The sequence below is a fragment of the Ranitomeya imitator genome, chromosome 1 (genome assembly GCF_032444005.1).
Source record: "Ranitomeya imitator isolate aRanImi1 chromosome 1, aRanImi1.pri, whole genome shotgun sequence".
Lineage (NCBI taxonomy): Eukaryota > Metazoa > Chordata > Amphibia > Anura > Dendrobatidae > Ranitomeya > Ranitomeya imitator.
The window spans coordinates 646,716,911-646,743,839 of NC_091282.1; the positions used below are offsets into that span (position 1 = coordinate 646,716,911).

General features: G+C 47.9%; 1 protein-coding gene across 5 annotated transcripts; it reads left to right on the top strand.

Annotated features, from left to right (window-relative positions):
- Nucleotides 1-1,412: 1,412 nt before the first annotated feature.
- LRRC71 (leucine rich repeat containing 71) lies at nucleotides 1,413-15,705 on the top strand. 5 transcript variants are annotated; one of them, XM_069728270.1, is made up of 17 exons: nucleotides 1,413-1,689; nucleotides 1,764-1,852; nucleotides 7,334-7,363; nucleotides 10,894-11,028; nucleotides 11,095-11,232; nucleotides 11,335-11,410; nucleotides 11,492-11,566; nucleotides 12,269-12,337; nucleotides 12,517-12,676; nucleotides 12,758-12,841; nucleotides 12,918-13,007; nucleotides 13,090-13,227; nucleotides 13,367-13,481; nucleotides 13,552-13,634; nucleotides 14,930-15,038; nucleotides 15,178-15,299; nucleotides 15,435-15,705. In XM_069728270.1, the coding sequence occupies exons 2-17, from the start codon at nucleotides 1,783-1,785 to the stop codon at nucleotides 15,546-15,548; spliced, it is 1,608 nt and encodes a 535-aa protein (XP_069584371.1). In that variant the 5' UTR covers nucleotides 1,413-1,689; nucleotides 1,764-1,782; the 3' UTR covers nucleotides 15,549-15,705. The 5 variants fall into 5 exon arrangements, 4 of the variants coding, with proteins under 4 accessions (XP_069584371.1, XP_069584355.1, XP_069584363.1 ...); XM_069728254.1 differs by having other exon boundaries at nucleotides 1,425-1,598; XM_069728262.1 differs by having other exon boundaries at nucleotides 1,439-1,598; nucleotides 11,098-11,232.
- Nucleotides 15,706-26,929: the final 11,224 nt, after the last annotated feature.

Here is a 26,929-nt window from a genome sequence, read left to right on the forward strand (position 1 = left end):
GTGCTGCTCCCATCCTGCGTCCCCATCCTGTCATGTGCTGCTCCCATCCTGCACCCCCGTTCTGTCATGTGCTGCTCCCATCCTGCGCCCCCGTTCTGTCATGTGCTACTGCCATCCTGCGTCCCCATCCTGTCATGTGCTGCTCCTATCCTGCACCCCCGTTCTGTCATGTGCTGCTCCCATCCTGCGCCCCCATTCTGTCATGTGCTGCTCCCATCCTGCGCCCCTGTTCTGTCATGTGCTGCTCCCATCCTGCGCCCCCGTTCTGTCATGTGCTGCTCCCATCCTGCTCCCCTGTCCTGTCATGTGTTGCTCCCATTCTGCGCCCGTTCTGTCATGTGCTGCTGCCATCCTACGCCCGTTCTGTCATGTGCTGCTGCCATCCTGCGCCCGTTCTGTCATGTGCTGCTCCCATCCTGCGCCCGTTCTGTCATGTGCTGCTGCCATCCTGCGCCTGTTCTGTCATGTGCTGCTCCCATCCTGCGCCCCTGTTCTGTCATGTGCTGCTCCCATCCTGCGCCCCTGTTCTGTCATGTGCTGCTCCCATCCTGCTCCCCTGTCCTGTCATGTGTTGCTCCCATCCTGTCATGTGCTGCTGCCATCCTGCGCCCATTCTGTCATGTGCTGCTCCCATTCTGCACCACCATTGTATTATATGCCCCCCATAAGACGCTCCAGTCTGTATGCCCCCGTATGCTGCTGCCATAAAAAAAAAAAATACCATACTCACCTATCGTCCGGCTCCACTGCAGGTGTGTCTTCAAGAAAATGGCGCCGGAAAGCGCGGACTGCGCAGGCGCCGATTCCGGCAGCAGGAATCGGCGCCTGCGCAGTCCGCGCTTTCCGGCGCCATTTTCTTGAAGACACTCCGGCTCCTCTGCCTGTGACTGGTAAGTCAGAGGGCGGCGCCGGCGCGCATTAAGCGCCCTCTGAACTGTCACAGCAGAGGAGCCGGGAGACAGAGCCGCACGCATCGCTGGAACGGGGAAAGGTGAATATACTCACCCTCCTGGCGGTCCCTGACTCTCCGGTGGAGATCGCGGTGTGCGTTCAGTGCTTACGCATACCGCGATCTCCTGGGAGCGTCACTCTGTGGGGGCCAGACTGCGCCGGCGCTTGCGCAGTCTATAAAGGCTTCGGACAGAGTGACGCTCCCAGCGTTATATTATAGATATAGATTTTGTAAATTTATTGAAAAAAAAACGAGAAATTGCTGATAAATGTTTAAACCTTTTCTAACATCCCCCACCCCCCCAAAAAAAAAGTTTGTAAAAAATGACGCACACACAGTGTGGCCACTAGACGGCTCCTATTGGCAGGAATATGACTGACCCGTTGGCATAACAACGGAGGCCGCGCTGTGTGGCACTACAGGACCCAGCGCTGCTCTGTGCACGTGACCGCGCTGCTCCAATCCGGGACCCGCGATGGCTGAGGCAGCGAGCACTAATTACAGCACAGCCACAGCGACCCTCGCAGACGACCTCCCCGAGCTCCGCGCGCACGGATTATTTACCATGCACCGTACATAACAGCTGCTCTAAAACCCGCCAGGAAGCCGTCGCGGCCATGTTTCTTTCTCTCGCCCTACTTCCGGTGTAAGTCCTGTTTTAGCAGCTGATTGGTTGATAGTTGAACCGATCTGCGTTCCGTGGTTACCATAGTTACAGGACGCTGAGCCTACAAGAGGTGCGTGTGTAGCATGGCACTACATATCCCAGCAAGGTTACACCGGTGCTAAGAGCTGTCACTCCTGCCTGCAGGATCATCAGGATTGTGACTATGGGGAAGAAGGTGGAAAAGAGGGACAAGACCGGGAGAGAGACCACCGAGGAGGAGGCGAGGGGCGCAGGTACCGCCTGAATCTAATCCTGTGTGATACTGTCTGCTGAGCCGTGTATCTAATCCTATCCTGTGTGATACTGTCTGCTGAGCCGTGTATCTAATCCTATCCTGTGTGATACTGTCTGCTGAGCCGTGTATCTAATCCTATCCTGTGTGATACTGTCTGCTGAGCCGTGTATCTAATCCTATCCTGTGTGATACTGTCTGCTGAGCCGTGTATCTAATCCTATCCTGTGTGATACTGTCTGCTGAGCTGTGTATCTAATCCTATCCTGTGTGATACTATCTGCTGAGCCATGTATCTAATCCTATCCTGTGTGATACTGACTGCTGAGCCGTGTATCTAATCCTATCCTGTGTGATACAGTCTGCTGAGCCGTGTGTCTAATCCTATCCTGTGTGATACTGTCTGCTGAGCCGTGTATCTAATCCTATCCTGTGTGATACTGTCTGCTGAGCTGTGTATCTAATCCTATCCTGTATGATACTGTCTGCTGAGCAGTGTATCTAATCCTATCCTGTGTGATACTGTCTGCTGAGCCGTGTATCTAATCCTATCCTGTGTGATACTGACTGCTGAGCCGTGTATCTAATCCTATCCTGTGTGATACTGTCTGCTGAGTCCTGTATCTAATCCTATCCTGTGTGATACTGTCTGCTGAGCCGTGTATCTAATCCTATCCTGTGTGATACTGTCTGCTGAGCCGTGTATCTAATCCTATCCTGTGTGATACTGTCTGCTGAGCCGAGTATCTAATCCTATCCTGTGTGATACTGTCTGCTGAGCCGTGTATCTAATCCTATCCTGTGTGATACTATCTGCTGAGCCGTGTATCTAATCCTATCCTGTGTGATACTGTCTGCTGAGCCGTGTGTCTAATCCTATCCTGTGTGATACTGTCTGCTGAGCCGTGTATCTAATCCTATCCTGTGTGATACTGTCTGCTGAGCTGTGTATCTAATCCTATCCTGTGTGATACTGTCTGCTGAGCTGTGTATCTAATCCTATCCTGTATGATACTGTCTGCTGAGCAGTGTATCTAATCCTATCCTGTGTGATACTGTCTGCTGAGCCGTGTATCTAATCCTATCCTGTGTGATACTGACTGCTGAGCCGTGTATCTAATCCTATCCTGTGTGATACTGTCTGCTGAGTCCTGTATCTAATCCTATCCTGTGTGATACTGTCTGCTGAGCCGTGTATCTAATCCTATCCTGTGTGATACTGTCTGCTGAGCCGTGTATCTAATCCTATCCTGTGTGATACTGTCTGCTGAGTCCTGTATCTAATCCTATCCTGTGTGATACTGTCTGCTGAGCCGTGTATCTAATCCTATCCTGTGTGATACTGTCTGCTGAGCCGTGTATCTAATCCTATCCTGTGTGATACTGTCTGCTGAGCCGTGTATCTAATCCTATCCTGTGTAATACTGTCTGCTGAGTCCTGTATCTAATCCTATCCTGTGTGATACTGTCTGCTGAGTCCTGTATCTAATCCTATCCTGTGTGATACTGTCTGCTGAGTCCTGTATCTAATCCTATCCTGTGTGATACAGTCTGCTGAGCCATGTATCTAATCCTATCCTGTGTGATACTGTCTGCTGAGCCATGTATCTAATCCTATCCTGTGTGATACTGTCTGCTGAGCCGTGTATCTAATCCTATCCTGTGTGATACTGTCTGCTGAGCCGTGTATCTAATCCTATCCTGTGTGATACTGTCTGCTGAGCTGTGTATCTAATCCTATCCTGTGTGATACTGTCTGCTGAGCCATGTATCTAATCCTATCCTGTGTGATACTGTCTGCTGAGCTGTGTATCTAATCCTATCCTGTGTGATACTGTCTGCTGAGTCCTGTATCTAATCCTATCCTGTGTGATACTGTCTGCTGAGCTGTGTATCTAATCCTATCCTGTGTGATACTGTCTGCTGAGCCGTGTATCTAATCCTATCCTGTGTGATACTGTCTGCTGAGTCCTGTATCTAATCCTATCCTGTGTGATACTGTCTGCTGAGTCCTGTATCTAATCCTATCCTGTGTGATACAGTCTGCTGAGCCATGTATCTAATCCTATCCTGTGTGATACTGTCTGCTGAGCCGTGTATCTAATCCTATCCTGTGTGATACTGTCTGCTGAGCCGTGTATCTAATCCTATCCTGTGTGATACTGTCTGCTGAGCCGTGTATCTAATCCTATCCTGTGTGATACTGTCTGCTGAGCCGTGTATCTAATCCTATCCTGTGTGATACTGTCTGCTGAGCCGTGTATCTAATCCTATCCTGTGTGATACTGTCTGCTGAGCCGTGTATCTAATCCTATCCTGTGTGATACTGTCTGCTGAGCCGTGTATCTAATCCTATCCTGTGATACTGTCTGCTGAGCCGTGTATCTAATCCTATCCTGTGTGATACTGTCTGCTGAGCTGTGTATCTAATCCTATCCTGTGTGATACTGTCTGCTGAGCCGTGTATCTAATCCTATCCTGTGTGATACTGGCTGCTGAGCCGTGTATCTAATCCTATCCTGTGTGATACTGTCTGCTGAGCCGTGTATCTAATCCTATCCTGTGTGATACTGGCTGCTGAGCCGTGTATCTAATCCAATCCTGTGTGATACTGTCTGCTGAGCCGTGTATCTAATCCTATCCTGTGTGATTCTGTCTGCTGAGCCGTGTATCTAATCCTATCCTGTGTGATACTGTCTGCTGAGCCGTGTATCTAATCCTATCCTGTGATACTGTCTGCTGAGCAGTGTATCTAATCCTATCCTGTGTGATACTGTCTGCTGAGCCGTGTATCTAATCCTATCCTGTGTGATACTGTCTGCTGAGCTGTGTATCTAATCCTATCCTGTGTGATACTGTCTGCTGAGCCGTGTATCTAATCCTATCCTGTGTGATTCTGTCTGCTGAGCCGTGTATCTAATCCTATCCTGTGTGATACTGTCTGCTGAGCCGTGTATCTAATCCTATCCTGTGATACTGTCTGCTGAGCAGTGTATCTAATCCTATCCTGTGTGATACTGTCTGCTGAGCCGTGTATCTAATCCTATCCTGTGTGATACTGTCTGCTGAGCTGTGTATCTAATCCTATCCTGTGTGATACTGTCTGCTGAGCAGTGTATCTAATCCTATCCTGTGTGATACTGTCTGCTGAGCTGCGTATCTAATCCTATCCTGTGTGATACTGTCTGCTGAGCTGTGTATATAATCCTATCCTGTGTGATTCTGTCTGCTGAGCCGTGTATCTAATCCTATCCTGTGTGATACTGTCTGCTGAGCCGTGTATCTAATCCTATCCTGTGTGATACTGTCTGCTGAGCTGTGTATCTCATCCTATCCTGTGTGATACTGTCTGCTGAGCTGTGTATATAATCCTATCCTGTGTGATACTGTCTGCTGAGCCGTGTATCTAATCCTATCCTGTGTGATACTGACTGCTGAGCTGTGTATATAATCCTATCCTGTGTGATACTGTCTGCTGAGCCGTGTATCTAATCCTATCCTGTGTGATACTGTCTGCTGAGCTGTGTATATAATCCTATCCTGTGCGATACTGTCTGCTGAGCTGTGTATATAATCCTATCCTGTGTGATACTGTCTGCTGAGCTGTGTATCTAATCCTATTCTGTGTGATATTGTCTGCTGAGCCGTGTATCTAATCCTATCCTGTGTGATACTGTCTGCTGAGTCCTGTATCTAATCCTATCCTGTGTGATACTGTCTGCTGAGTCCTGTATCTAATCCTATCCTGTGTGATACAGTCTGCTGAGCCATGTATCTAATCCTATCCTGTGTGATACTGTCTGCTGAGCCGTGTATCTAATCCTATCCTGTGTGATACTGTCTGCTGAGCCGTGTATCTAATCCTATCCTGTGTGATACTGTCTGCTGAGCCGTGTATCTAATCCTATCCTGTGTGATACTGTCTGCTGAGCCGTGTATCTAATCCTATCCTGTGTGATACTGTCTGCTGAGCCGTGTATCTAATCCTATCCTGTGTGATACTGTCTGCTGAGCCGTGTATCTAATCCTATCCTGTGTGATACTGTCTGCTGAGCCGTGTATCTAATCCTATCCTGTGATACTGTCTGCTGAGCCGTGTATCTAATCCTATCCTGTGTGATACTGTCTGCTGAGCTGTGTATCTAATCCTATCCTGTGTGATACTGTCTGCTGAGCCGTGTATCTAATCCTATCCTGTGTGATTCTGTCTGCTGAGCCGTGTATCTAATCCTATCCTGTGTGATACTGTCTGCTGAGCCGTGTATCTAATCCTATCCTGTGATACTGTCTGCTGAGCAGTGTATCTAATCCTATCCTGTGTGATACTGTCTGCTGAGCCGTGTATCTAATCCTATCCTGTGTGATACTGTCTGCTGAGCTGTGTATCTAATCCTATCCTGTGTGATACTGTCTGCTGAGCCGTGTATCTAATCCTATCCTGTGTGATTCTGTCTGCTGAGCCGTGTATCTAATCCTATCCTGTGTGATACTGTCTGCTGAGCCGTGTATCTAATCCTATCCTGTGATACTGTCTGCTGAGCAGTGTATCTAATCCTATCCTGTGTGATACTGTCTGCTGAGCCGTGTATCTAATCCTATCCTGTGTGATACTGTCTGCTGAGCTGTGTATCTAATCCTATCCTGTGTGATACTGTCTGCTGAGCAGTGTATCTAATCCTATCCTGTGTGATACTGTCTGCTGAGCTGCGTATCTAATCCTATCCTGTGTGATACTGTCTGCTGAGCTGTGTATATAATCCTATCCTGTGTGATTCTGTCTGCTGAGCCGTGTATCTAATCCTATCCTGTGTGATACTGTCTGCTGAGCCGTGTATCTAATCCTATCCTGTGTGATACTGTCTGCTGAGCTGTGTATCTCATCCTATCCTGTGTGATACTGTCTGCTGAGCTGTGTATATAATCCTATCCTGTGTGATACTGTCTGCTGAGCCGTGTATCTAATCCTATCCTGTGTGATACTGACTGCTGAGCTGTGTATATAATCCTATCCTGTGTGATACTGTCTGCTGAGCCGTGTATCTAATCCTATCCTGTGTGATACTGTCTGCTGAGCTGTGTATATAATCCTATCCTGTGCGATACTGTCTGCTGAGCTGTGTATATAATCCTATCCTGTGTGATACTGTCTGCTGAGCTGTGTATCTAATCCTATTCTGTGTGATATTGTCTGCTGAGCTGTGTATCTAATCCTATCCTGTGTGATACTGGCTGCTGAGCTGTGTATCTAATCCTATCCTGTGTGATATTGTCTGCTGAGCTGTGTATCTAATCCTATCCTGTGTGATACTGTGTGCTGAGCTGTGTATCTAATCCTATTCTGTGTGATACTGTCTGCTGAGCCGTGTATCTAATCCTATCCTGTGTGATACTGTCTGCTGAGCTGTGTATCTAATCCTATCCTGTGTGATACTGTCTGCTGAGCTGTGTATCTAATCCTGCGTGATTCCTCCTCTCTCCTCAGGTAATCTGGAGAAGCCATTGCCCTCTGCCGGTAAGATTAGTGGGGTCTTCCCTCTTAGCACACGTCTGGTTTACCTACCTGTCAGTAGGGCGTTGGTCTGGCGCTGGACATTCCCGCCATAATAGCTGTATATAGAAGTTAGTCTTCGGGGGGGGCTCTCTATCTGGAAGGGAGATGCTCTCTATCTGGTGGAGGGCTCACTATCTTTAGGAGGGGTTCTCTATCTGGGGGAGGGCTCGATATCTGGGGGAGGGCTCGATATCTGGGGGAGGGCTCGATATCTGGGGGAGGGCTCTATATCTGGGGGAGGGCTCTATATCTGGGGGAGCGCTCGATATCTGGGGGAGGGCTCGATATCTGGGGGAGGGCTCGATATCTGGGGGAGGGCTCTATATCTGGGGGAGGGCTCGATATCTGGGGGAGGGCTCTATATCTGGGGGAGGGCTCAGTATCTAGGGCGGCTCACTTTTAAGGGAGGGCTCAGTGTCTGGGAGAGTGCTCACTATCTGGGGAGGGCTCAGGATCTAGGGGGAAGGCTCACTCTCTTGAAGGGGCTCACTATCTGGGGGAGGGCTCAGTTTCTAGGGGGGAGGCTCACTATCTTCGGGAGGGCTCAGTATCTGGGGGGCTCACTATCTTGGAGGGGCTCAGTATCTGGGGGAGGGCTCAGTATCTGGGAGAGGGCTCACTATCTGGGAGAGGGCTCAGGATCTAGGGGGAATTCTCACTATCTTGAAGGGGCTCACTATGTGGGGGAGGGCTCAGTTTCTAGAGGGGAGGCTCACTATCTTGGATTGGCTCAGTATCTAGGGGAGGGCTCAGTATCTGGGAGAGGGCTCACTATCTGGGAGAGGGCTCAGGATCTAGGGGGAATTCTCACTATCTTGAAGGGGCTCACTATGTGGGGGAGGGCTCAGTTTCTAGAGGGGAGGCTCACTATCTTGGATTGGCTCAGTATCTAGGGGAGGGCTCACTATCTGGGGAGGGCTCAGGATCTAGGGGGAAGGCTCACTCTCTTGGAGGGGCTCACTATGTGGGGGAGGGCTCAGTTTCTAGAGGGGAGGCTCACTATCTGGGAGAGGGCTCACTATCTGGGGAGGGCTCAGGATCTAGGGGGATTTCTCACTATCTTGAAGGGGCTCACTATGTGGGGGAGGGCTCAGTTTCTAGAGGGGAGGCTCACTATCTTGGATTGGCTCAGTATCTAGGGGAGGGCTCACTATCTTGGAGGGGCTCAGTATCTGGGGAGGGGTCACTATCTTGGAGGAGCTCTATCTGCGGGAAGGGCTCAGTTTCTAGGGGGGACGCTCACTATCTTTCAGGGGCTCACTATCTGGGGGAGGGCTCAGTTTCTAGGTGGGAGGCTCACTATCTTGGATTGGCTCAGTATCTGGGAGAGGGCTCAGTATGTGGGAGAGGGCTCACTATCTTGGTGGGGCTCACTATCTGGGGAGGGGTCACTATCTTGGAGGGGCTCACTATCTGGGGAGGGCTCAGGATCTAGGGGGAATGCTCTCTATCTTGGAGGGGCTCACTATCTGAGGGAGGGCTCAGTTTCTAGGGGGGAGGCTCACTATCTTGGAGGGGCTCACTATCTGGGGGAGGGCTCAGTATCTAGGGGTGGGGCTCAGTATCTGGGGATGGCTTAGGATTATCGAAGTGGGGCTCACTATCTGGGGGAGGCTCACTATCTTGGAGGGTCTCACCAGCTGGGGGAGGGCTCAGAATCTAGGGGGAGGCTCACTATTTTGTAGGGGCTCACTATCTGGGGGAGGGCTCAGGATCTAGGGGGAAGGCTCACTATGTTGGAGGGGCTCACTATCTGGGGGAGGACTCAATTTCTAAGGGGGAGGCTCACTATCTTGGAGGGACTCACTATCTGGGGGAGGGCTCAATTTCTAGGGGGGAGGCTCACTATCTTGGAGGGGCTCACTATGAGGGAGGGGAAGGCTCACTGTCTTGGAGTGGCTCAGTATCTTGGGGAGTGGCTCAGTATCTGGGGGAGGCTCACTATCTTGTATATAAGGGGACAATACAAATATCTCGCTGAGGATCTGTTTATACCAAGGAAGGTGACGGGCACAAGGGGGCATTCTTTGCGTCTGGAGGAGAGAAGGTTTTTCCACCAACATAGAAGAGGATTCTTTACTGTTAGGGCAGTGAGAATCTGGAATTGCTTGCCTGAGGAGGTGGTGATGGCGAACTCAGTCGAGGGGTTCAAGAGAGGCCTGGATGTCTTCCTGGAGCAGAACAATATTGTATCATACAATTAGGTTCTGTAGAAGGACGTAGATCTGGGGATTTATTATGATGGAATATAGGCTGAACTGGATGGACAAATGTCTTTTTTCGGCCTTACTAACTATGTTACTATGTTACTATGATTGGCTCAGTATCTGGGAGAGGGCTCAGTATCTGGGAGAGGGCTCACTATCTTGGAGGGGCTCACTCTCTGGGGAGGGGTCACTATCTTGGAGGGGCTCACTATCTGGGGAGGGCTCAGGATCTAGGGGGAATGCTCTCTATCTTGGAGGGGCTCACTATCTGAGGGAGGGCTCAGTTTCTAGGGGGGAGGCTCACTATCTTGGAGGGGCTCACTATCTGGGGGAGGGCTCAGTTTCTAAGGGGGAGGCTCACTATGTTGGAGGGGCTCACTATCTGGGGGAGGGCTCAGTATCTAGGGGTGGGGCTCACTATCTGGGGATGGCTTAGGATTATAGAAGTGGGGCTCACTATCTGGGGGAGGCTCACTATCTTGGAGGGTCTCACCAGCTGGGGGAGGGCTCAGTATCTAGGGGGAGGCTCACTATTTTGTAGGGGCTCACTATCTGGGGGAGGGCTCAGTATCTAGGGGGGAGGCTCACTATGTTGGAGGGGCTCACTATCCGGGGGATGGCTCAGGATCTAGGGGGAAGGCTCACCATGTTGGAGGGGCTTACTATCTGGGGGAGGGCTCAGGATCTAGGGGGGAGGCTCACTATCTTGGAGGGGCTCACTATCTGGGGGAGGGCTCAATTTCTAGGGGGGAGGCTCACTATCTTGGAGGGGCTCACTATGAGGGAGGGGGAGGCTCACTGTCTTGGAGTGGCTCAGTATCTTGGGGAGGGCTCAGTATCTGGGGGAGCGCTCAGTATCTGGGGGAGCGCTCAGTATCTGGGGGAGGGCTCACTGTCTGGGGGGCGCACACTGTCTAGGAGTGCTCACTATCGGGGGGCTCACTGACTGGAGGGAGGCTCACTATCTGGGGAGGGCTCAGTATCTAGGGGGAGGCTCACTATGTTGGAGGGTATCACTATCTGGGGGAGGGCTCAGTTTCTAGAGGGGAGGCTCACTATCTTGGAGGGGCTCACTATCTTGGGAGGGCTCAGTTTCTAGGGGGAATGCTCACTATCTTGGAGGGGCTCACTATGGGGGAGGTGGAAGGCTCACTATCTTGGAGAGGCTCACTGGGGGGCTCACTGTCTAGGAGTGCTCACGTTTAGGGGGCTCACTGTCTGGTGGGAGGCTCACTATCTGGGGGGGCTCCGCTCGTCTAACCATCTAGTGCCTGGATTTCACAGACGACTACCAGTGCACCGGCCTCCTGGAGCAGGACTTCACTCAGCTATGCTCCCGCCTGGGCTTCATGGAGATCCCCAGAGTGGTCCCCCGCCCTCGGCCCCCGGGCACCCCGGCCTCTGACAGGAACGTTTTCGGTAAGTCTTGGGCAGAGCTCTCCTTTAACCCTTCTCTCTCCCCCATTATTACTCTGTGCTTTTCAGCAGATGAATCCGACTCCTGGGACAAGGACAGCCTGAGCGGTTCGGCCCCCCGAGACTCCTTTTCTTACTTCAGGCCGAGCATTCGGGTGGAGCTGGAGGGCGAGGACGCGAGATCTGTCCGGGAGGTCTCCATCAAGGGTGAGTGGGGTCACCTTAGTTTTGATATTGCCCATGTTTTGACCCCCGCTGCTTATAGGTAGAGAATCCCCTAAACTGCACCACCATGTCTGTTGTTGACAGGCTGGAAGATCGACGAGAAGATGATGGGAGTCTTTGCCAAATGTCTACCAGCTCTGACCAACCTCCAGAAGATCAAGTTAGGAAACCACCAGCATTGCTGACTCTCTCCCCGAGTGTTGCACAGCCCTGATTCCCCATCCTTTGTGTCTCCTCCCAGCCTGTGGAACGTCGGCCTGACGGACGCAACCTTCTCCTCCCTGGTGACCATGCTGCAGAGCTGTCCAGGCGTCAAGTAAGCAGGGGGTGTACCTTTATTATTGCTTGCTTACTTATTTTTTTCTTTAGTCTTTTTTATCTCCTCTTCTTCCACGAACCGTCAAGTTTTTTATTCCTCCTTCCACATATTAGGCCAAAAATAGGGGAAAAAAATAATGAAAAATAGGGAGTGGGGGTGTAATCGAAATGTTGTGAAATAGTGACCACTGCAGGGTTAAATAATTTCCATCATCAATCGGACTTTGATAGATCAGATATTTTTATTTTATACATTTTTTTTATTTAAATTTTTAGATGAAACTTTTATTATTTATATTTTTTCCACCTTTTTTTCTTGTTACTTTGTAATGTATTTTTGCGCCCTGTGTTGTGGACCCTGCCATCGTTTGATTGCCTTGTATTATATGCCACACTTCTTTCCGGAATTCCGGTTGAGAGTGGGGTGTCTGTGGTCCCAGCGGTTCCCCATGATCTTGTTTTCGGGGGGAAGGATTGCGCCACCTTGTGCCTTTTAAATGCTCCTGTAGGAGATTGACAGCAGCATTTAATGGTTAGGAAGCGGCGCTCTGGGCTCGCTGAGGTCACTTCTGTTACAGGCCGGTGATGGCAGCATTACACAGCCCCTAATCCTCCCCCCACATACAGCCAACATGTACTAGTATGGAGGTATTAGGCCCCCTATATAATGCCATAGCACATACCTGTCCGTGTTTTTCAGGGTTCTGTCACTAGAAGGAAACCCCTTGCCTGACCAGTCGTATCATAGGTTAATCTCTGACGATTTGGGGTAAGTAATGGGAACCATCTTCTGAAATGATAATGTACCACCAGGATCCGCCATAACTTTATGGTTAGAGGCAGTGTCATCTTTTAAGAACCTGAGTATAAAGGGTCAGCAAAGCTTAGTGGATGAGGTGATGAGGGTGGATGACACCAGCTAGGCTGCCATTTATTTTGCCTTCACAGGTTGGTCCAGATATCCCTCAGAAATAACCAAATCAGTGACGTCGGGGCCCAACTCATTGGCCGAGCCCTGCAGGGCTTGAAGGTGGCCAACAAGAACCTGGCCGCCCTCGTCCTCAGCTACAATCACATCACGGACCTGGGGGCAGGCTATATCGCCCAAGTAAGGACAGATCCTCTGCTGGTCCAGGGCCCTCAGGGTCGGAATCGAAAGGTCATGACTCGGAATCATGCTTTATTACAGGCCTTAAGGTTCAACCGGTCACTATTGTCCCTCAACCTGTCCAGTAACCTGATCGGAGACCAGGGGGCCCTAGCATTGGCTGAGGTTGGTACTTCACCATATATCCTCGCTGCCCACCTGCCTTGTTGGTATAACATTGCCTTCTCCTGCTCGGCCCTAGGTTCTGGGACGCTTTGCGTTAACTCATCCAGAAATTGTGGAGAGGAGACGACTGTTCCTGGAAAAGGATGCTCATGACCAGCCCAGATCAGTGAGGAGCAGTGCCACCATAAATGGCTGTGAGTGCTACTGGCTCATGCCAGGATTAATAGTTACCTTTTTTATTTCTACAGCCAACCACATCACGGCACGCTGATTCCAAGAGTGAGCGACCGCTCAGCCACCGCAGTGGCTCCGCAGTGGAGAAAGCCGAGAAATCGATGGGGCAGAAGACTAAAACGAGCGTCACAAAGAAGAAAGAGAAGGAAAAGGTGAGCACAATGAACCCGAGCCTGACCGTACCGTAGTTTGGATCTCCCCATATACGAGAGAACACCAGAAATACCACATGGCCAGCCTTACTCAGTGTGGAGAAGGCACGCACTGAGATGTAGAGTGAATTTGTTACAGGATCCCCAAAAGAAAGAAGAGAAAACTAATGTCAGCCAGGCGACAACTGGTACCTCTGCTGTGGGAACACAGTCTGGAGCCGCTAAGAAAGAGGATGCTAAAGCAGCGAAAAAACGTAAGAAACCTGGTCTGATTCCTGAAAACTGTCACTCTCAGAATAGTAATACTGCCATCACATGTCATAGAAATGTCCAAAGCTGAGGAGAAGAACACACGAGGAAAAGCGGTGAAGTCTGCTACCAAGAGAGCGCCACTACCCGAGCACGAGGTAAGAGACAAGAACACCTAAGAGTCCGCAATTCACCGCTGATTATTATAATACTGCCCTATGTACAAGAATATAACTACTATAATACTGCTCCCTATGTACAAGAATATAACTACTATAATACTGCTCCTATCTACAAGAATATAACTACTATAATACTGCCCCTATGTACAAGAATATAACTGCTATAATACTGCTCCTATGTACAAGAATATAACTACTATAATACTGCCCCTATGTTCATGAATATAACTACTATAATACTGTCCCCTATGTTCATGAATATAACTACTATAATACTGCCCCTATGTTCATGAATATAACTACTATAATACTGTCCCCTATGTACAAGAATATAACTACTATAATACTGCCCCTATGTACAAGAATATAATTACTATAATACTGCCCCTATGTACAAGAATATAACTATAATACTGCCCCTGTGTACAAGAATAGAACTACTATAATACTGCCCCTGTGTACAAGAATATAACTATAATACTGCCCCTGTGTACAAGAATATAACTACTATAATACTGCTCCCTATATACAAGAATATAACTACTATAATACTGCCCCTGTGTACAAGAATATAACTACTATAATACTGCCCCTATGTACAAGAATATAATTACTATAATACCGCCCCTATGTACAAGAATATAACTACTATAATACTGCCCCTATGTACAAGAATATAACTACTATAATACTGCCCCTGTGTACAAGAATATAACTACTATAATACTGCCTCTATGTACAAGAATATAATTACTATAATACTGCCCCTATGTACAAGAATATAACTACTATAATACTGCCCCTGTGTACAAGAATATAACTATAATACTGCCCCTGTGTACAAGAATATAACTACTATAATACTGTCCCTATGTACAAGAATATAACTACTATAATAATGTCCATATGTACAAGAATATAACTGCTATAATACTGCTCCTATGTACAAGAATATAACTTCTATAATACTGCCCCTATGTACAAGAATATAACTACTATAATAGTGCTCCTATGTACAAGAATATAACTACTATAATACTACTCCTATGTACAAGAATATAACTTCTATAATACTGCCCCTATGTACAAGAATATAACTACTATAATACTGCTCCTATGTACAAGAATATAACTACTATAATGCTGCCTCCTATGTACAAGAATATAACTACTATAATACTGCTCCTATGTACAAAAATATAACTAATATAATACTGCCCCCTGTGGATGAACCTAGAAGTGTATTATGAAGTGGCTTTGATCATTTGCAGCAGACAGAGGCCTCTGATGTCACTCTTCCTTTGCTGGAAGCAGCTGAATTTCGTGACGGGAATGTTTATGTCCCAGGAAATAAAGTTCTGATGAACCTGAACCTTTCCCGTAAGTGTCGCCTCCTGCAGTCAGGGTCAGACATGTGTCCGGAGGGAGCAGTGGAATTCCTGATACACATCCCTGTATTGTATTCATCAGATTTAGAAGTGCGCCTACTGATGTTTCAGAGTTGGACTGTTGTGTACAGGTAACAGGGTCACCGAGGAGGGTCTGCATGGCTTCCTAACAGTAGTGAAAGCTCAAGTACAGGAGGCTAAAGCATCGTCTAGTGCCAGAACTCACACAGGACTACTGCGGCTGTCCCTGGGGGTAAGACTTCCAAAACCCAAAGATCTAAATTAAAGGGGGTTCTCTACTTTGGTTAAGGCTAACATATTTTAAGGGTCTGTAGACTATAATCTGTTCCCTAACCTGACTGATCATGCTCTTTCCTCTCATCTCCAGAAGAACAGGTTTCCAGCAGAAAGTCCGACCTTTGCCCAGATCCAGGAGATTATGTTCTTGCGGGACCCCATCCACAAATCCTCCAGGTCCTCTGAAGACGAGCAGGTCATGTGACAGGACTCCAGGAGTATCCCAGTGATGTCATCGATCAAAGGAAGTGACATCATCATGTGAATGTGCAGCGGTACTATATTAACATCTTTAAAAAGATCTTATACTGTACATTTGAATGAAAAATATTACTAAATGGATAATACCACCCTCACTATTACCACCCCTTTTTTTTTTTTTTAAAGGGGTTGTACACCTTTAGGTATATATATATTTCTATATATATATATATATATATATATATATATATATATATATATATATATATATATATATATATATATATATATATATATATATATATATATATATATTACTAGATTGTGGCCTGATTCTAACGCATCGGGTATTCTAGAATATGCATGTCCCCGTAGTATATGGACAATGATGATTCCAGAATTCGCGGCAGACTGTGCCCGTTGCTGATTGGTTGGGGCAACCTTTATGACATCATCGTCGCCATGGCAACCATTATGACATCATCTAGCGTGGATATGAAGAAAAAGAAAGTGGCAGCACTCACCGATCTTCTTATGCAGGTGTATTTATTTGGTAAAAGTCTTCACGGCACAGGGGTGTGTAACATAGGGATGCGGGAGCAGAACGACGGCCGTTTCGCGCCGGTCTGGCGCTTCAACGGGTTCAATGGGGGATCGGACGTGACGCCTGAAGTAGTGTGAGCTGACATAGCTCCTCCTTACAGGCTCACTCTTCCCCCCCACGGTACAAACTTAGATTAAAAAAACATTAAAATCAAAGGTACATGCAGACAAGTGTACATAAACGTTGCAATAGAAATGGCATCTTAACTGTACCTAAAGCATATAGTGAGCAATTGGCACTTGCTGAGTAGAGATAGCGATTTAGCTGACATAGTAGCCAGAGGTCCTTTGGTCTCAAATAGAAGAAGTACCAGAATAAGAGACTTAATAGTGCAGAATCGGATCACTCCCATTAGAACCCATAGTTGGCTAGAACGAGGGGTCCCTTTAGGGAATCATCGATGCGGACATTGCAAGTATTGTCAACAGCATGTCACAGACAGGATTTTGCATATTGGACCAGTCAAACACAAAGTGATGCAATTTATAACTTGCAAAACTAAACACATGGTTTATGTGATATACTGCCCATGTGAGCGTTTCTATATAGGGAAGACCATTAGATGCCTTTCAGTGCGGTTCAGAGAACATTGCAGATCCGTTATAACAGAAAAAGGTGCACCCAGGCTTATAACACATATAAGGGAAGAACATGGAGGTAATGCGGGTGTATTGTCATTCGCAGGGATAGAACAGATTAAACCGCCCACACGAGGAGGTGATTATCACAATACACTAGGTGTGAGGCGACTTGGATCATGAAAACGGGAGCCATGGGCCCCGCTGGTCTTAACGACAAAATAGACATGTCCATATTTTTGTGACCGTTATCCTCATTTTAGGTATAAAACACGCTTCTCTAGTTTTCCGTATGATCCTTTACCTAATTGATATGTCTCATATAGGGACAATATAGTCTATCTTGGGTCTGTTATCTCGCTAGTGTAGTTGGATAAGACATTATCAATAGAGTTATATATGAGGAAAAGAAGGAGTCATAATAGGAAAAATAGTAAAAATAGTGAAATATAGAGTATAAGTGAGTGTAAGCGCTAACAGTCTTTATCATAAGGATATAAGGTTTATGTGTTCAGTATTGAATGTTGCTGTATTCTGTTGCTCACTATATGCTTTAGGTACAGTTAAGATGCCATTTCAATTGCAACGTTTATGTACACTTGTCTGCATGTACCTTTGATTTTAATGTTTTTTTAATCTAAGTTTGTACCGTGGGGGGGAAGAGTGAGCCTGTAAGGAGGAGCTATGTCAGCTCACACTACTTCAGGCGTCACGTCCGATCCCCCATTGAACCCGTTGAAGCGCCAGACCGGCGCGAAACGGCCGTCGTTCTGCTCCCGCATCCCTATGTTACACACCCCTGTGCCGTGAAGACTTTTACCAAATAAATACACCTGCATAAGAAGATCGGTGAGTGCTGCCACTTTCTTTTTCTTCATATCCACGCTATCTGGTTTTCTGGCTATAGCACCCGAGATCGGGGGGATCAGCTGAGGCTAATTAGCCTGAAGCGGAGGTAGTCAGCTGCAGCGGTGGTGCGGTCAGCTGTGCTCTCGTAGATGATTATGACATCATCGTCGCTGTGCCCGTCGCTGATTGGTCGAGGCCTGGCGGCCTCGACCAATCAGAGACGCAGGATGTCTACGTCCTTTATGACATCATCGTCGCTGTGCCCGTTGCTGATTGGTCGAGGCCTGGCGGCCTCGACCAATCAGAGACGCGGGATTTCTACGTCGATGCTGTGCCGGTCTCTGATTGGTCGAGGCCTGGTGGCCTCGACCAATCAGAGAGCCGGGATTTCCAGGACAGACAGACAGACAGAAAGACAGACAGAAAGACAGACAGACGGAAAAACCCTTAGACAATTATATATATAGATATACACACTGTATACACAGTACAGACCAAAAGTTTGGACAACCCTTCTCATTTAAAGATTTTTCTGTATTTTCATGACTATGAAAATTGTAAATTCACACTGAAGTGTTGTGAATTCTGTGGCAGAGCTCCCTCCTGTGGTCACAAGTGGTACTTCGGCTGATTCTGTCTGTGAGCTTCCGTTGGTGGAGGAGAGTGGTACTGCGGCTTCTGAGTTTCCTTCCTCAGGTGATGTGGTGAAGTCGTTAGGTGCTGCTCTATTTAACTCCACCTAGTGTTCTGATCCTGGCTTCCAGTCAATGTTCTAGTATTGGACTTGTTTCCTCCTGGATCATTCCTGTGGCCTGCTGCTCTGCATAGCTAAGTTCCGTTTTTGTTATTTTGTTTTCTGTTTTTTCTTTCCAGCTTGCATATTTGGTTTTTCTTGCTTGCTGGTAGCTCTGGGACGCAGAGGGTGTACCTCCGTGCCTTTAGACGGTACGGAGGGTCTTTTTGCCCCCTTTGCGTGGTTGTTTGTAGGGTTTTGTGTTGACTGCAAAGTTATCTTTCCTATCCTCGCTCTGTTCAGAAAGTCGGGCCTCACTTTGCTAAATCTATTTCATCTCTACGTTTGTCTCTTCATCTTACTCACAGTCATTATATGTGGGGGGCTGCCTTTTCCTTTGGGGTATTTCTCTGAGGCAAGGTAGGCTGTTTTTCTATCTTCAGGCTAGCTAGTTTCTCAGGCTGTGCCGAGTTGCATAGGGAGCTTTAGGCGCAATCCACGGCTGCCTCTAGTGTGGTTGGAGAGGATTAGGGATTGCGGTCAGCAGAGTTTCCACGTCTCAGAGCTCGTTCTATGTTTTTGGGTTATTGTCAGATCACTGTATGTGCTCTGACTACTATGTCCATTGTGGTACTGAATTACCTAATCACAACACTGAAGGCATCAAAACTATGAATTAACACATGTGGCGCTGTGGCAGTTTCACCTATTGACGTGCGGGGGCGCGCCCGCACTTCAATGCATAACATCTTCCGAGAGTACCTGGATAAATTCCTGATTGTGTACTTGGATGATATTTTGGTCTTCTCGGATGATTGGGAGTCTCATGTGAAGCAGGTCAGAACGGTGTTCCAGGTCCTGCGTGCTAATTCTTTGTTTGTGAAGGGATCAAAGTGTCTCTTTGGTGTTCAGAAGGTTTCATTTTTGGGGTTCATTTTTTCCCCTTCTACTATCGAGATGGATCCTGTTAAGGTCCAGGTCATCCATGATTGGACTCAGCCGACATCTCTGAAGAGTCTGCAAAAGTTCCTGGGTTTTGCTAATTTTTATCGTCGCTTCATCTGCAATTTTTCTAGTATTGCTAAACCATTGACCGATTTGACCAAGAAGGGTGCTGATGTGGTCAATTGGTCTTCTGCTGCTGTGGAAGCTTTTCAAGAGTTGAAGCGTCGTTTTTCTTCTGCCCCTGTGTTATGTCAGCCAGATGTTTCGCTTCCGTTCCAGGTCAAGGTTGATGCTTCTGAAATTGGAGCGGGGGCTGTTTTGTCGCAGAGAGATTCTGATTGCTCGGTGATGAAACCATGCGCCTTCTTTTCCAGGAAGTTTTCGCCTGCTGAGCGAAATTATGATGTTGGCAATCGAGAGTTGCTGGCCATGAAGTGGGCATTCGAGGAGTGGCGTCATTGGCTTGAAGGAGCTAAGCATCGCGTGGTGGTCTTGACTGATCACAAGAACTTGACTTATCTCGAGTCTGCCAAACGGTTGAATCCTAGACAGGATCGCTGGTCGCTGTTTTTCTCCCGTTTTGACTTTGTGGTTTCGTACCTTCCGGGCTCTAAAAATGTGAAGGCGGATGCCCTGTCTAGGAGTTTTGTGCCCGACTCTCCGGGGTTTATCTGAGCCGGCGGGTATTCTCAAAGAGGGAGTAATTGTGTCTGCCATCTCCCCTGATTTGCGGCGGGTGCTGCAAAAATTTCAGGCTAATAAACCTGATCGTTGCCCAGCGGAGAAACTGCTTGTCCCTGATAGGTGGACGAATAGAGTTATCTCTGAGGTTCATTGTTCGGTGTTGGCTGGTCATCCTGGAATCTTTGGTACCAGAGAGTTAGTGGCTAGATCCTTTTGGTGGCCATCTCTGTCACGGGATGTGCGTTCTTTTGTGCAGTCCTGTGGGATTTGTGCTCGGGCTAAGCCCTGCTGTTCTCGTGCCAGTGGGTTGCTTTTGCCCTTGCCGGTCCCGAAGAGGCCTTGGACACATATCTCTATGGATTTTATTTCAGATCTTCCCGTCTCTCAAAAAATGTCAGTCATTTGGGTGGTTTGTGATCGCTTCTCTAAGATGGTCCATTTGGTACCCTTGTCTAAATTACCTTCCTCCTCTGATTTGGTGCCATTGTTCTTCCAGCATGTGGTTCGTTTACATGGCATTCCGGAGAATATAGTTTCTGACAGAGGTTCCCAGTTTGTTTCGAGGTTTTGGCGAGCCTTTTGTGGTAGGATGGGCATTGACTTGTCTTTTTCCTCGGCTTTCCATCCTCAGACTAATGGCCAGACCGAACGAACCAATCAGACCTTGGAAACATATCTGAGATGCTTTGTTTTTGCTGATCAGGATGACTGGGTGTCATTTTTGCCTTTGGCTGAGTTCGCCCTTAATAATCGGCCAAGCTCGGCTACCTTGGTTTCGCCGTTTTTCTGCAACTCTGGGTTCCATCCTCGTTTCTCTTCAGGGCAGGTTGAGTCTTCGGACTGTCCTGGTGTGGATACTGTGGTGGACAGGTTGCAGCAGATCTGGATTCATGTAGTGGACAATTTGACCTTGTCCCAGGAGAAGGCTCAACGTTTCGCTAATCGCAGACGCTGTGTGGGTCCCCGACTTCGTGTTGGGGATTTGGTTTGGTTGTCATCTCGTCATATTCCTATGAAGGTTTCCTCTCCTAAATTTAAGCCTCGTTTCATTGGTCCATATAGGATTTCTGAGGTTCTTAATCCTGTGTCTTTTCGTTTGACCCTTCCAGATTCTTTTTCCATCCATAACGTATTCCATAGGTCATTGTTGCGGAGATACGTGGCACCTATGGTTCCATCTGTTGATCCTCCTGCCCCGGTTTTGGTGGAGGGGGAGTTGGAGTATATTGTGGAGAAGATTTTGGATTCTCGTGTTTCGAGACGGAAACTCCAGTATCTGGTTAAGTGGACGAGTTATGCTCAGGAAGATAATTCCTGGGTCTTTGCCTCTGATGTCCATGCTCCCGATCTTGTTCGTGCCTTTCATATGGCTCATCCTGGTCGTCCTGGGGGCTCTGGTGAGGGTTCGGTGACCCCTCCTCAAGGGGGGGGGTACTGTTGTGAATTCTGTGGCAGAGCTCCCTCCTGTGGTCACAAGTGGTACTTCGGCTGATTCTGTCTGTGAGCTTCCGTTGGTGGAGGAGAGTGGTACTGCGGCTTCTGAGTTTCCTTCCTCAGGTGATGTGGTGAAGTCGTTAGGTGCTGCTCTATTTAACTCCACCTGGTGTTCTGATCCTGGCTTCCAGTCAATGTTCTAGTATTGGACTTGTTTCCTCCTGGATCGTTCCTGTGGCCTGCTGCTCTGCATAGCTAAGTTCCGTTTTTGTTATTTTGTTTTCTGTTTTTTCTTTCCAGCTTGCATATTTGGTTTTTCTTGCTTGCTGGTAGCTCTGGGACGCAGAGGGTGTACCTCCGTGCCGTTAGACGGTACGGAGGGTCTTTTTGCCCCCTTTGCGTGGTTGTTTGTAGGGTTTTGTGTTGACCGCAAAGTTACCTTTCCTATCCTCGCTCTGTTCAGAAAGTCGGGCCTCACTTTGCTAAATCTATTTCATCTCTACGTTTGTCTCTTCATCTTACTCACAGTCATTATATGTGGGGGGCTGCCTTTTCCTTTGGGGTATTTCTCTGAGGCAAGGTAGGCTGTTTTTCTATCTTCAGGCTAGCTAGTTTCTCAGGCTGTGCCGAGTTGCATAGGGAGCTTTAGGCGCAATCCACGGCTGCCTCTAGTGTGGTTGGAGAGGATTAGGGATTGCGGTCAGCAGAGTTTCCACGTCTCAGAGCTCGTTCTATGTTTTTGGGTTATTGTCAGATCACTGTATGTGCTCTGACTACTATGTCCATTGTGGTACTGAATTACCTAATCACAACACTGAAGGCATCAAAACTATGAATTAACACATGTGGCGCTGTGGCAGTTTCACCTATTGACGTGCGGGGGCGCGCCCGCACTTCAATAGTTAACAACAGCCGCCAGCCAATTGGAGGCTGGTAGCTGAAGTCGGCCACAGGCGCAGCACACACGTCGCCCGCGTTTGACGTCATTGTCAATCGCTGGCGAGTCCGCGCTGCTGGAGGGAGCTCGCTGCTGGAGCGCCGGTCAGGTGAGGAGAACTCGTTTTTTTGCGAACGGCAATCCGGGGGGCCCGGGGCAATATGCTGGACACACTGGGGCAGATTGCTGGACACACTGGGCCAGATTGCTGGACACACTGTGGCAGATTGCAGGACACACTGGGGGCAATGCTGAACACACTGGGGCAGATTGTTGGGCACACTGGGGGCAATGCTGGAGACACTGGGGCAGATTACTGGGGACAATGCTGGAGACACTGGGGCAGATTGCTGGACACACTGGGGGCAATATGCTGGAGTCAGACACTGGGGCAATATGCTGGACACACTGGGGCAGATTGCTGGACACAGGGGGGCAGATTGCTGGACACACTGGGACAGATTGCTGGACACACTGGGCCAGATTGCTGGACACACTGGGGGCAATATGCTGGACACACTGGGGCAGAATGCTGGACACACTGGGGGCAGGATGCTGGACACACTGGGGGCAGGATGCTGGACACAGGGGCAGGATGCTGGACACATTGGGGTAGGATGCTGGACACATTGGGGGCAGAGATGCTGGACACATTGGGGTAGGATGCTGGACACATTGGGGGCAGAGATGCTGGACACTGGGGGCAGGATGCTGGACACACTGGGGGCAGGATGCTGGACACATTAGGGGCAGGATGCTGGACACATTGGGGGCAGGATGCTGGACACATTGGGGGCAGGATGCTGGACACATTTGGTGGTAGGATGTTGGACACATTGGGGGCAGGATGCTGGACACATCGAGGGCAGAGATGCTGGACACATCGGGGGCAGAGATGCTGGACACATTGGGGGCAGAGATGCTGGACACTGGGGACAGAGATGCTGGACACACTGGGGGCAGGACTGGAGAGATGGGCAGAATGTAGATACGGGGCATGATTGGAGACACGGGGCATAATGAAAGACATGGGGCAGGATTGGAGACAGATCGTGCAGGATCATGGGGCAGGATGGATACGATGGAGACTGATGGGGCAGGATGGGGAGATCATATGGGGAAGGATGGATACTCATGAGGGCAGGATGGGAGAACATATGGCTGGAGCCAGGAATGAGATACATGGGGCCAGGATGGGGGATATTATTATTACCGTAGGGGCTAATTAAGGGATATTATTACTGCAGTGATGTATTTATTTTATTTTTTGAGGACACTGTTTTAAATGGGGGGGCGGTCCTGTTACTGTGCAGAGTGACACTATGTCGCCTCTTTTTCTTCATGTGGTGTAATGTAGAAGTTGGGAAAAATTAAGTAATGTGTTCTACAAGCAGAGCTCGAGATATCTGTGTTATTTCCTGCAGAGACGAGTCCTGGCTGGATGAAGTGATGGCGGTCTGTGCTGGATGAAAGATGAAGGACTTCACCTAGAGACGTCACTGGTGAGTCAGTGTTACCTATACACTGACACTATACACTGTATACTATATACTGAACTGAAGGGTAAATTGACTAGATCAATGGATGTTTGACAGGTTATAGTTTCACACAGCAACTATTTTTCTGGAATAATCTGGTTCAGGTATATGATGACCCCGTCACGACCCCATCACATGACCCCGTCACATGACCCTGTCACATGACCAGGGGGCCCACAGTGTCTGAACAGCCCGGGGCCCTGGCTACGCTTAATCCACCCCTGCATAGCAGCAGAATTAGTATTATATATAAATCCACAGCAAAACCAGTTTTTTCCCTTGTCTGAAAATGGTTAAGTACAGCACTCGACACCATCACTCCATTCTTAGCCCCTTTTAGGGGAACTCGTTAAATTCTGGGATACTAGTCTGACAGAACCTTACAGCCTCCAATCCATAAATAGTATGACCGACCTCTAGTGTATGCAAACAGCTAGTCTGGTAATACATGCTCTTACCACAAGGTGGCAGTATATCATAAGGATCATTCTGTATGACATGGCCTGTCACAGCCATGTCACAACAGCCAGCAATTTTAGAGTGCCACCATATTCTGCAACACTCTACAAAAGGGGGAGCAACAATCACTATAGTAAGCAGTGAAAGATACGAGCACAAAATAAGGGGCAGAGCCTGCAAATAAGAGTCTACAATCTAAAGGTATAAAGTACTACGGATGCACTGTAATGCTATACAAGAGTACCAACCACATATCGGTGCATATAGGACACTACCAGTCACATATCAGTGAATATACAGGTGCTTCTCTCAAAATTAGAATATCATCAAGAAGATAATTTATTTCAGTTCTTCAATATAAAAAGTGAAACTCATATAGAGTCATTATAAACAGAGTGATCTAGTTCAAGTGTTTATTTCTGTTAATGTTGATTATTATGGCTTACAGCCAATGAAAACCCAAAAGTCATGATCTCAGTAAGTTAGAATACTTTATAACACCAGCTTGAAAAATGTATTTTAACATCCGAAATGATGGCCTACTGAAATGTATGTTCAATAAATGCACTCAATACTTGGTCAGGGCTCATTTTGCATCAATTACTACATCAATGCGGCGTGACATGGAGGTGATCAGCCTGTGGCACTGCTGAGGTGTTATAGAAGCCCAGGTTACTGTGATATCAGTCTTCAGCGCGTCTGCATTGTTGGGTCTGGTGTCTCTCATCTTCCTCTTGACAATACCCCATAGGTTCGCTATGGGGTTAAGGTCAGGCGAGTTTGCTGCCACTCAAGCACAGTGATACTGTTGATTATAAACCAGGTATTGGTACTTTTGGCAGTGTGGACAGGTGCCAAGTCCTGCTGGAGAATGACATTTCTATCTCCAAAAAGCTTGTCGGCAGAGGGATGCATGAAGTGCTCCAAAATCTCCTGGTAGACGGCTGCGCTGACTTTGGTCTTGATAAAACACAGTGGACCTACCCCAGCAGATGACATGGCTCCCCAAACCATCACTGATTGAGGAAACTTCACACCAGACCTCAAGCAACTTGGATTGTGGCCTCTCCACTCTTCCTCCAGACTCTGGGAACTTGATTTCCAAATTAAATTCAAAATTTACTTTCATCTTAAAAAAAAAAACCTTGGACCACTGAGCAACAGTCCAGTTCTTTTCCTCCTTGGCCCAGGTAAGACGCTTCTGGCGTTGTCCATAGGTCATGAGTGGCTTGACACAAAGAATGTGGCAATTGTAGCCCATGTCCTGGATACGTCTGTGTGTGGTGGGTCTTGAAGCAATGGCTCCAGCAGCAATCCACTCCTTGTGAATCTCCCCCAAATTTTTGAATGGTCTTTTCTTAACAGTCCTTTCCAGGCTGCAGTTGTCCAGGTTGCTTGTGCACCTTTTTCTACCACACTTTTTCCTTCCACTCAGCTTTCCATTAATATGCTTGGATACAGCACTCTGTGAACAGCCAGCTTCTTTAGCAATGACCTTTTGTGGCTTACCCTCCTTGTGGATGACTGCCTTCTGGACATCTGTCAAGTCAGCAGTCTTCCCCATGATTGTGGAGCTACTGACACAGACTAAGGCCTCTTTAACACGTCCAGATAATTCTGGTACCGGAGAAATCCATTGACCCCATTCCGTCATATCTCCTCCAGTCCCTTTCCCCAGCTGTCACCTCTCACCTAACAAAAATATTCAACCTTTCCCTCACTTCCGGTATTTTTCCCTCCTCATTTAAGCATGCCATCATACATCCATTACTTAAAAAACCATCCCTCGATCAAAACTGTGCCGCTAATTATAGACCTGTCTCTAATCTTCCCTTCATCTCTAAACTCCTCGAACGCCTGGTCCACTCCCGTCTTACCCGCTATCTCTCAGATAACTCCCTTCTCGACCCTCTTCAATCTGGCTTCCGCTCTTTACACTCTACTGAAACTGCCCTCACTAAAGTCTCTAATGACCTACTAACAGCTAAATCTAATGGTCACTACTCCATGCTAATTCTCTTGGATCTCTCTGCAGCATTCGATACTGTGGATCATCAGCTCCTCCTCACTATGCTCCGCTCCATTGGCCTCAAGGACACCGTTCTCTCCTGGTTCTCCTCCTATCTCTCTGACCGATCCTTCACTGTATGTTTTGCTGGTTCCTCCTCCTCTCACCTTCCCCTTACTGTTGGGGTTCCTCAAGGATCAGTCCTAGGCCCCCTCCTCTTCTCGTTGTATTCTGCCCCTATTGGACAAACAATCAGTAGATTTGGTTTCCAGTACCATCTCTATGCTGACGACACCCAATTATACACCTCTTCTCCTGATCTCACGCCTGCCTTATTAGAAAACACCAGTGATTGTCTTACCGCTGTCTCTAACATCATGTCCTCCCTCTATCTGAAACTAAACCTGTCAAAAACTGAACTCCTCGTGTTCTCTCCCTCTACTAACCTACCTTTGCCTGACATTGCCATCTCCGTGTGCGGTTCCACCATTACTCCAAAGCAACATGCCCGCTGCCTTGGGGTCATCCTTGATTCTGACCTTTCATTCACCCCCCACATCCGATCACTGGCTCGCTCTTCTTACCTGCATCTCAAAAACATTTCTAGAATTCGCCC